The 12,317-nt window shown below is 45.6% G+C and overlaps 1 protein-coding gene across 1 annotated transcript in view; it reads right to left on the reverse strand.

Moving 5' to 3' along the window:
- LOC132473106 (serine protease HTRA1A-like) overlaps nt 1-11,126 on the reverse strand; it is a 21,715-nt gene extending 10,589 nt beyond the window's left edge. The window contains exons 1-3 of the mRNA XM_060073080.1: nt 10,450-11,126; nt 4,874-4,973; nt 2,842-3,046 (exon numbers count right to left, since the gene is read on the reverse strand). Coding sequence (XP_059929063.1) covers nt 2,842-3,046; nt 4,874-4,973; nt 10,450-10,915 — 771 coding nt within the window. The 5' untranslated portion in view covers nt 10,916-11,126. The remainder of the gene's footprint in view (nt 1-2,841; nt 3,047-4,873; nt 4,974-10,449) is intronic.
- Nucleotides 11,127-12,317: the final 1,191 nt, after the last annotated feature.

The following is a 12,317-nucleotide window of genomic DNA, read 5'->3' on the forward strand; positions in this document are numbered from 1 at the left end:
TTATTAGGGAATGACATCAAGGCTAATGTTGTTTTGGATAGCTTGATAACTAAGTGTTCTTTCAGGATAATGTGCTTCGACGGCCCTAATCACTCGCAGTTGGAGAGCTTGCAAAAGCTTTCAGTGAAAGTTACCATTTGGGGGAAACAGCACTTGTAATTCCTCATTTTGCACGGTGTGGACGCACCATTTAGTTCAGGGGATCAGGATTTCGTCAGCAGAATTGGACGCACAAAACAATGTCCGTACTTACGACAAGCGTGTTTGAACAATGTATTTGGTGCTTCTACACTCATGGGCCCTGAGGTCAGATGTACTGTGGAGTCTCTGCAGCCAGAACGCTGCTGTGCAGAAAGCCACAAGGTCTCATAAACCTGCTATTATTAATGTCTTCTGAAACATTCCACTGCTTTGCATGTTTCCATGGGAAATCACAGAGCATTATACAACAACTTTCCTGCTCCTTGGAATATTTTTCTTAGTCCAGCAGCAGCAACATAGTTTGTCTTTTATAGTTTATCAAAACTAATTTGGGCTCCTAAAAAGAATAAAGTGATGTGTTTTAGTTGTTCAGAGGGTGAAGAGAGAGAAAAACAGAGTGAGAGAGAGAGAGAGAGAGAGAGAGAGAGAGAGAGAGAGAGAGAGAGAGAGAGAGAGAGAGAGACAGAAAGATAAAGAGAGAGCCACACAGACCCAGATAGAGACAGATAGAAAGAGAGAGAGACCAGAGAGCGAGTAAGAGAGAGAGGGAGAGAGGGAGAGAGAGAGAGAGAGAGAGAGAGAGAGAGAGAGAGAGAGAGAGAGAGAGAGAGAGAGAGAGAGAGAGAGAGAGAGAGAGAGAGAGAGAGAGAGAGAGAGAGAGAGAGAAAGAGACAGAGAGAGAGAGAGAGAGAGAGAGAGAGAGAGAGAGAGAGAGAGAGAGAGACAGAGAGAGAGAGAGAGAGAGAGAGAGAGAGAGAGAGAGAGAGAGAGAGAGAGAGAGAGAGAGAGAGAGAGACAGAAGGCCTTCTTACACTGCCAAGCCGGTTTAGTCGCGGCTTGGCACGCCCGGCAATTTCACTACCCTGCATGTGTAAAACCGAGGGGTATACTCGCCCGTCGTCACAGAGCGGGCATTCTTGGTTCACTGGAGAAGGCGGGGCCTGCGCACGGAGAGTATTAATTAATTTGCATACAATGAATGTTTTTATATTTTTATGATTCAAGAGACTCGCATGCAAGAATGAGTATACATCTGAGTGTAGGCAAAAAAATCGTACTACTATAATAGCAGGCCTGTCGCACCAGTTACTCAAAGTAACTTATGTGCACATGTGCCAAGCAGCCTGCAGCTCACACACACACACACACTGCACGCGCAAACGTATACATACATCGCAAGCACGCACATACACACCGCATACATACACCGCACACACACGCACATGTGCACGAACAAACACGGAAACGCACACACACGTGCGCACACACACACACACACACACTAGGGATCGACCGATACCGTTTTTTTAGGGCCGATACCGATACCGATATTTTTTCATCAGCCTTAGCCGATACGCCGATACGCCGATACGGACTTTCTTGAGCCGTTTTTTTTATTTTTTTTTTAAAGAAACATTTATTGAACTTCAATATAAAAAACAATATTTAACAAATAGTAAAAACAGGTGAAGTAGAACAAGTAAGAACAAGTAGATGAACAATATTTAACAAATAGTAAAAACAGGTGAGGTAGAACAAGTAAGAACAAGTAGATGAACAATATTTAACAAATATTAAAAACAGGTGAGGTAGAACAAGTAAAAAAAATAAATAATAATAATTAAAAAAAAAACGGCGAAAATCAGCCGCGTATCGGCCGATACCGATACACGTAAAAAACGTGAATATCGGCCGACCGATATATCGGTCGATCCCTAACACACACATGCACGCGCACACACCGCACGTCACGACAAGGGCAGCGACACAAACACGGAAGCGCACACACTTTGTGTGAACAAAATATCCTGACATTTGTTACCTGAAAATCTCCTGAATAATACTACCCCTGAGGTAGTATTTTCTGTAGGAAATGTAAATGAATTTAGATGTGAATGAGGAGTAGAAAGTCGGTATTTCTCGCACCACTTCAGTGGGCGTGTTGTTGACGTTTCTGCATGTCATTGGCCCCCGAAATGATAATCAGCCTGTTGCATTTTGTTCGCTGAATGGTTAAAAAATATTTAAATGTTGGCACTGCTTTTAAGAGTCATTTGTGGTGAACGAATGTTATACGTGGTAAAATTATAGGCAAAATGTTATTATATTATGCGTTCTGAAATTTGTTACTTTATCGACTGGGTTTTCCACATTATTGCTATGGGTTTAATTACAAGTAGAAGTTGAGCTTTGCGCGCGGAAACTCTAGTATTCTTCATTTGCTGACCACTTGTTTTTATTTACTTATTATTTTTATTTATTGTCTTTGTCGTAGATCACAACATCTTTCCCGCTGCGTTGTCTCTCTCTAGGCAACGCAGCAACACCCTACCCAAGTCCCGCCCCTGGAACTGCGGAGCCGTCTAATTGCATTTACATCACAATGAAACCGCAAATGTGTGTAGGGTCCGGGAGGGTAAATTGGGGTGCTAGATCAAGCCGGCGATTTACCTCGGGCAGTGTAAACGCGTGGACCAATGCCGGGAAAAAGGCGCGCATAAGACGGGCATATTTGGCATTGTAAAAATGTCTAGAGAGAGAGAGACCGAGACAGAGACGGCGATACAGAAAAAGAGAGCTACAGAGAGAAAGAGAGAGACAGAGACAGAGACGGATGGAGGGACACTAGCGTTGACTGACCGGGGCCTCTATCTTGATGAGGGCGATGTCGGACTTCTCATCCACGTCTTTGATCTTGGCGTCGTAGGAGGCGCCGCTCTTCAGCTCCACCTTGACGCGGTGCTTGTTGGCCACCACGTGGGCGTTGGTAACGATCTGCCCGTCCTCCGCCACGATGAACCCCGACCCGCTGGCCACCGCCACCTCCCGCTTGGAGTACGCCATCCTGGAGACCAAACACACAGGGGAGCAAGTATGAGCGAGTTTTTGTGTACGATTAGGATTCTTTGTGTGTGTGTGTGTGTGTATTTGTGTGTGTATGTGAGTATGTGTACGTAAGTGTGTGTGTGTGTATGTACGATTATTCTTTGTGTGTGCGTGGATATGTTTTTATGTGCGTATCTGTGCGTACGTGGATGCATGTGTGTGTGTGTGTGTGTGTGTGTGTGTGTGTGTGTGTGTGTGTGTGTGTGTGTGTCGTTAGGTGTGTGTGTGTCTCGTTAGGTGTGTGTGTGTGTCGTAAGGTGTGTGTGTGTGTGTGTGTGTGTGTGTGTGTGTGTGTGTGTGTGTGTGTGTGTGTGTGTGTGTGTGCGTGGGTGTTTGTTTGTGTGCGTGGGGAGGCAAGGGGGGATAGGAGTATGAGAGTGAGAGTAAATTGAGTGACATTCTGCATTCTTGCAACATGGCCGCCTCTATCATTATCTCAGTCAGGACAATAAATAAAGAGCAGACTTAGAGTAGGAGGAGGAGGAAGAGGCCGGCTGTACTACATGGCGTAACTGCTGAGTGGAAACCAAGCACAACACTGCTATTTGGTTTAAGAAAGGGAGAGAGAGAGACAGATAGGGGGGAGTGCGATAGAGATTAGATTAGATTAGATTAGATTAGGTTTTATTGATCCTTTTGGGATGACTCCCTCAAGGAAATTGATTGTAGAGAGGGGGAGAGGGAAAGAGAGAAAGGAAAGAGGTTGAGAGAGAGTGAGCGAGAGAGAGAGAGAGAGAGAGAGAGGGGGGGGATAGAGAGAGAGAGAGAGAGAGAGAGAGAGAGAGATGGAGGAACAAGAGAGTTAAAGAGAAAGAGAGCCTCATCTTTAACCCTGAACCCCTACCCTTGCAACTGCTATATGAACCTTTGCCCTTAACCCTTCCCCTTGTATTCCCCCTGAGAGCAGGCGGTGCCTTCGTACCTGTATTTGTTTTCCATTGTTGAGAAAAAGGTTGAGAAAAGGCCACAATGGAGGAGGGAGCCACCAAGGCTTGTGAGTTTTTAATCAGAAACAGGTTGAAATGCTGGAAGAGGTCATTTCTCGACCTGAGAACCTTAATGTCAACTTATATTTTCACAGAGGTGGGTTGGAACTATCTACGTTCATAAAGAGCTGTGTCTAACTCATTGTCTATGGGTTTGTGAGGATGGTCCAAAGCCGATAAAAAACGTATGTTTTATTTCAAATGATGAAACGCAAGGAAACAGAGAGGCCGACATTCAAAGCTTCAGACGCACAGAGAAACACAGAAATCCAATCCACAGTCCGCCTTTGAAAACCAACAACACACTTGGAGACCAAAAGCATCCAGCAACACAAAAGACAAGGAAAAGCCAGGACACAAAGGGTTGTGTTGGAGACGGAGGAGACATTGACAGACGGCCCTGAGACGCACTAACAGATTCAAATGGGTGGATTAGAGAACACCGACAGACAGAACTATGCGGCGATAATCCAGGAGGAAAGGAGGGTATGAAAATGGGAGATGGTACAGAGAGGTGAGGTAATGATAAAGGAGAAGAGTAGAGAGGAGGCGAGAGTGTTGAATGAGAGGAGCCAGGAGATCTCCCTCTCTCTCCCAACGGGGGTAGAGACCCAATAACTATGGCAGGTGGTCCATAGACCCAAGTTTGTGTATGGTAGTCCTGCTACATACACACTCACACACACACACACACACACACACACACACACACACACACACACACACACACACACACACACACACACACACACACACACACACACACACACACACACACACACAAGGTGCACACCACTTACTTGCGGAAGAGTTCAATGTGAACGACGGACGGGGCGATTTTCTCCACCACGTCGGCGATGAAGTTGTATTTGTGTCTCGGGCTTTCTGGGTTGTCATGGGCTGGAAACACACACACACACACACACACACACACACACACACACACACACACACACACACACACACACACACAAGATGTCAGTACCAGATATTAGTGGGTAAAGTACAACATAGCAAATGACAGCGATCCTTATTACCACGGAGCAGACTGGAACCATTAATGAGACATTTTTGGCTTTACTGGAACCTCCAACTAGCTGCAGCGCTAAGTGTCCACACAGACCCACGCTCCAGAGACAAACATTTGAAATGCTGTACAAATTGTGCTCTGTACATTATGTGTGGGATGGCGTGTGTGTGTATGTTTGTACAAATGTGCCTGCATTTGTGTGTGTGTGTGTGTGTGTGTGTGTGTGTGTGTGTGTGTGAATGCGTTTGATTGGGTTTTCACACATGATGTACGTGCCTGCAATGTGTGCGTATGTGTGTGTGTGTGTGTGTGATTGCGTGTGTGCGTGTGTGCATGTCATCTACTATAACAATGTGACGTTTGATTTGCTGAATGACAGATGACCAGCATCCATTTGTGGGGAGTTCATTCTGTAATATTATCATATTGTGAAGACAAACCTCAGATCTATCACTAGCTCTATGGACAGAGCTTGGACTAACAGGGAACAGTGTGGACATCTCTCTCCTCAGAGAGGGAAATGTGACACATGTAGCTAGAAGATGCATGAGTCCAGATCTGCTTTACCTTGGGACAAGACAAAATGCAGCTGGTTGTCCTACGGTAGATTTACTTTACTGCCTCTTTGACGTTTTATACACACAACCACGCATGGACACGCACACACAAACACACACACACACACACACACAGCCTCTTTACACACACACACACAAAACCGCACACAGACACACGCACACACACACACACACGGAACTGCCACAACTGCCTCTTTACTTTTACACACCCACAAACAAATCCAGGTACATTAATAAACACACACAGTCTCACACACACACACATACACACACACAAACACACAATCACATTCACACTGGTCAGTCACAGACACACACACACACACAGCTACACATACACACACACAGACACACACAGGCATGAATGCAGGTGCATGCACACACACACACACATACACACAAACACATACACACACACACAATTAATTTGGTTCCATTAACACATGCACCGCAACCACCGCTGTAGTCTAACTGAGCCCGGGTCTCTGCCAGGCAGTGACAACATGGCGGACATGTTGGCAAACGACAAACCAGATGTGAGGCTCAGCTCTCCTGTCCTCTGCCGGCTCTCCGGAGTCTGATTCGATCAAGGTCGACAAAGTCATCCCCCGCCACGCTGTCGACCCCCAATTTATAGACCTCTGAGGTTCCTCTCCCCAATAAGGACTCCTCCGCGGAGGGTCTAGGGGCTCTCCAAGCCCCAGAAACAACCGAGACGTACCCAGCAGCAGGCAGAGCTGAGCAGGCCCAGACCGACTCGTAGGGCCCAAGGAAAATAAACACAATTGCCCTGGAGGCCAAAGCCCATAATGGGTCATGACGTGAGGTGTTAGTCACTGTGTTGGTGTTGGCCCGGTTCAGGGAGAGAGCGGGGTGACATATCACCTGATGATGGCCATTACCCAGTTTTATATCAAATCATGAGTTATATTATAAGGTGATCCACACAATGAGCTCATCCATCATCACACGTCACCTGCTCCATTTTGGGCGGGCTTGTGTGTGTGTGTGTGTGTCTGTGTTTGTGTGTTAGGGAAAGAGAGAGAAAGAGAGACAGACAGAGGGTGATAGAGACAGAGAGAGAGAGAGCGAGAGCGAGACAGAGACGCTCACACAATAGGATTTTCCAGACAGTTAAACTGTAATGAACTTGGTTAGAGGAGTCATGGCCCTGGAAAGGCATGTTATGGCACACTGAGCAGACAGAGGAGAGGAAGGAGACTGAAAATATGTTAATATGACCTGAGAGAGGATCCTTTATGTATTCACCACAGAGGAAATGCAATTATTTAACGCGGGTGTATGATTTGAGGTAATGCTCAAAGTTTCAATGTTTTATATATGTTTCTTTCTTTATAAATCCACACTTTCCATATGCTTAAGTAGACAGGCACACACACACACGACACACACTTGCCTGCATGCAATAGACATACACAAACACTCACCATCAAGCATGCACACACACAGACACACACACAAACATACAAACACACCTACAGTCACACGCAGACAAACACACACGTGTACACACGCACACACACACGCACACCCCCCCCCCCACACACACACACACACACACACACACACACACACACACACTCACACGCATATCCACACACATCCACACAACAAATGACCATGAACAAATGCACATGAAGTTTGAATTCATACTGGTCATAAATAGAACACAAATGCGTCCATGAAACACACACACACACACACGCACACACACGCACACACAGGTTCTCCATTAAAAGACCCTTCCCCTCCCTGGTCCGTCCATCTGGTTGGGTTCCTCCATGTTGGCCGGAAGAGTATCTTCTATATCCTCTAGAGGAGCTTTAGACATGCCTGCTAGAGGTAACCTACATGTGCTCAGTACTTCTACAGCTGTTAGTTACTCCAAGTACCTCCAAACATGTGTTCTGTGGGCTACCACCAGGGCACAGGGCGACAACAGATGTTGGCTAAAAAAACCTGAAAGAGCATAGAAATGCTTCATATGAGCAACAGTTAAATACAAATATTAAACAACAACAAAAAAAAGTACAAATACGGACATGAGGAAATGTAAATGAAGAAATACAATAAAAATACTAACGGGGAACATTGTGCCCTTCATCCAAACCGATGTGTGGTGGAATCTGAGCTGGTGTCTGCTGGTGTTTGGCTGGTAGTGTATGACCACACGCTGTAAACTGGGTGTAAGCCCTGAACAAATCCCTCACCAACGGGCTCAGCAGCAGGGCATTTCTCCACCTCTTCAGTCGTGTAGCTTTAGTGATTAGCAATTAACTAGCGATTAACTTGTAAACATGAACCCAGATGAGCAGCACCTCTGTTTATATGGCGTTACAGCAAAGAATGTTCACCGCTCAGAGGATCAATGCAACTGAAATGCAATAAGCGCTAAAGTTTTATGATACTTTTCCCGGCCAAGTTTCCTGGTGGCTCCGGTTGTTGCTAGGAAGATGACTTGATGGAAGAATCCCAAGTGGTGACGGAAAAGAGAGCAGGACTGGAGTCCGTAGGGGGAGTAAAGGGAAGTGACATCACCCTGTTTGTTTTAATGGCTTATCAGCGTAATCAAGGGACAGTATAAAAAAAATTACATGATGCTCTCATGAGTGTTACGAAACAGTACTGGTGGGCTTTCCAACTGCAGATGGGAGAAGTGGTGTTATGCGCAGTTCATTTATGATAGAGAATGAAGAAATAAAAGGTTGATAGACAGATACAGACAGACAGACAGACAGACAGACAGACAGACAGACAGACAGACAGACAGACAGACAGACAGACAGACAGACAGACACACAGACACACAGACACACAGACACACAGACACACAGACACACAGACACACAGACACACAGACACACAGAATGATGTACAGTGAGATAAACAGACAGGCAGGTGGACAGGCATACAGACGGATAAAGGGACAGAAAGACATACAGAAACAAGCAGAGCAGCTCTAGCAGCACGTCCAATAGCTGCCCCAGCACCACATCTCATACTTTAAAGCGTAAAAGAGAAAGTGGGGAGAATACAGAAGATAATAATTGTAATATGCACATCATACACACAAGTCCTAATTAGTAGTGTCACAAATCAAAACCCATAGTATGCCATCACAACAACAGTAACTAGATGCAATCTGCATGGGCTTATATTAAGTCAAACCTATGCCAGTGAACACCCTAACTATGGCAGTTAACATCCTACCATAATTGGCCCAGACTTCATGGAATTCTCGGGCATTAAATCAACATGTTTCTGCAACTGGCAAAGTGCTCAACCAAGGGGTGGTGGTCTTCAGGGGCAGTGATCTGTCAGGGGCACAGGTTCAGTCTTACCCACCTCATGTTCTCACCTAAGCAAGCAGAGGGCCTAACAATCTACCTCACAGTCAAGGTGCTCGATGACAACATGCACACTGTAGGAGTCTTGTGTGGTAACCGGGGCCGCTACATCTGAAAGGGCATCGAGCGAGGTTTAGGGGGGCCCTGGTGTGTGTTTGTTTGTGTGTGTGTGCGTGTTTGTGTGGTGTGTGTGTGTTTGTGTGTGTGTGACTTTGGAAAAACTTTGATTCACAACAAACCTCCTGATTCTAAGTTCAGCGCTTAAGTCTGAAACTGAAAACAGCCGGGTGATTTAGGTGACAATCAATCACCATAAAATGTGCTTAATGACAAACACGCTCCCTTATTAACATATTTAAACTGATAGATTAAAGCTCAGCACGTTGTTATAATGACCATAAAACAGAGAAAGCCAATAGACTTTATGCAACACCACTTTCTACCTTAAAATGCATTTCTCTCCAGTCCATCCATGTGAACCTACTGCAACAAACAGCTTATTACATACGTAAAGTGCCTGGCTCACGTTGCACATGGATATAGTGTGACCCATTGTCCCACGGCTGGAAACAATCACCCCAATGTTCCCGGTCTCCGACCCGTACCCGACTCCGTCGGCCTGTGGTGCACTAAATGGAATCAGCTCTTAAGGTAACAGGTGTGAAAGTGTGCGCAAGCACACACACAAGCGCACACACACACACACACACACACACACACACACACACACACACACACACACACACACACACACACACACACACAAACACACTCACAATTGAGCAAAATGATTGTAAAACCAAGTCTTCACAACATGCATTGTACCAATGGGTGCATAACCAATGATTGAACGCATTCCTTTACGGTGCACGCTGTACGTAGTACAAACACACATGGAGATGAATGAGACTGAGGAAATATCTTGAGGGTACAGCTTCTTGGCCTGAGTTGCCTTTAGGGAGAACGTGCCTCAACTAGGAGAAAGATAATCTGTTTGGCATTACCTCCAATGGGTTAAAATAATAGTATGATGCTGAAAATACTCTGATATTAAACATACAAGGCTGAACCACGGCCACAAGAAACATCTAATTAGTGATTTTATAATGATATGAAAAAGAAAATTCACCAAATGTTTGCACTCTGGAGCTATAAGCAGCAACAGCCCTGTTATGAATCAGATGCATATCGTTTGTTGTTTAGTCAAATCTAGGTTTTAGACAGGTACAATTATTAATAAATATAAGTTCAACATTAGGCTGTGCGTGTTCTGATTTGGAGACTATTATGGTGAAATAGGCTAAACCTTATGAACTAAAATCTTGAATGACTTTAAGCACTATCCCACATGATGACGACCGAACCAGCCGACTGGTGTCCGTGCTGCATGAACCACGTACCTTTCCCACACGCTCCCCGCTGGATGAAGATCACAGGCGGCTGCTTGAGCTTCTGCGCCCGGCTACTGACCCTCTTCAGCTCACAGATGTTCCGGTACGACACCCCGTCGCTGCCGCACACGGGGTCGACGGCTTTGCACATGCACACGCCGCTCTTGCTTCTCCTCCGGACGGTCACCGAGCTCCCAGCTCCCCCCGCCACGGAGCACTCCAGCCCCTCTCCGCACATCGGGTCGCCCAGCTTCCCCGCGCCACCGCCGCACGTCTCGCCTTCCCCGGACGCGCACACCGAGCAACAGCTGCACGCGTCGAGGGATTCTCCCGCCAAACAGTTGCTAGGTAGCCGGGGGCAGCTAGACTTGTCGCATCGAGTCGGACATCCGATCACGTACCTGTTGGAGAGTTGCGCGACGGCGGGTGAGGTCGACGCGAAGGCGACGGTTACGCACAGCAGTGGCCAAAACATGATGGAAACTATTATAACGAAATAAAATTAGCTAGGTTATGGTTACGTTTTCTCTTCTACAGTCACTTTCAAGCAGTTTGAAAGCTTAGAGCAGATTGTTTGACTTAACGGTGTAGCCCTGTCTGTCTGAGGATTTAGGCGCTACTGTGACGAGTGACGCAGCGGGCTGTTCACGCGCCGTCTGTGAAAGCAGTCGCGTGCTATCCGCCCGGCAACGTTTCCCTACAATCACAACAAGCGTTGGGATTGGTTCAGATTTGTGACGTCTCCAACACAATAACCACACAATAAACTATTTTCAGAATCCGTAATGTTTGTATTAACCCCTTAAGCACATGGTATGCTGTCTTATAAAGTGAATGATTTGGTGATCTTTGCATTAATAAAAGATTATCCAGCTGATTTAATCACTATCAGTTTTCTTTGATAAACACAGTAAATGATTAATACAATGAAGGGTTGCGATCTGCAAACCATGAAACATCTACATACATGTTGCACGATGCCGGGTAAATCAAAAAAATAATTTACCACTTAGGAATGAATTGGTTGCTCCTGGCTTCAATGGGTTTAGAGTAGAAAATCCCAAGGAGGATGTAGAGATCGAGATGACGATAATGTCGTAGGCTTTCCATAATCAAACATCAAAATGAACGCTAATTGGAAAATTGGAAGTGCAAGTCTAAATCCCCATTTATTATGTTGTCATCCCATGTCTATAAGCAAAGACTTCAGTCCCCTGAACCTCATGATTAGAGAACGTCGTGATTGACCTCACCAGGGCCTTGCCAAGCTTTAATGACAACTAATGAACCTGATTTTAGTTTGAACTCCTTCTATTCATTCAGACACACGGAGGGTTAAACTTGAGGAACAGATTGAGAGACTGCAGTAGAGATCGTCCTACTAATTACGCTTAAACACAACATGTTGCTTCAACCCAAGCAATAGGTAGACAATACAAAACACCACTGTTGGGTTTACACGTCTGTGGTGTGCTTCGAAAGCCCTAAAGTAAACCACAGGGCAATGAATCGCTGCAATAAAGGAATGCAACAAAAACTTGCTACCACTACACAGTGTGACATTATGGGCTTGGTGACTGCAGGTCAGGCCCCCCTGTGGTGCACCCATGCCAGGGGGTGAACAATAGGCATAGTGACCATGAGGCCGTTAAAGCAGGACTGTCTCGGGTGGAAACTAGTTGGAGCTCTGCTGGATGGTTCTGTCTGGCCCCGCAGCATAATAGAAGGTGTCCACATAGCTTAACCTGCACTGTAATGGAAAGAAATACCTTCCGGTACATTGGCCCATTAGATGTGGATTCATGCATTTTAAAAAATTGCAAGTACTCTTTAATTTTATAACTTTTATAATTGATTGTATTGTCATTTTTCTTATA

Source organism: Gadus macrocephalus, chromosome 15, assembly GCF_031168955.1.
Source record: "Gadus macrocephalus chromosome 15, ASM3116895v1".
NCBI lineage: Eukaryota > Metazoa > Chordata > Actinopteri > Gadiformes > Gadidae > Gadus > Gadus macrocephalus.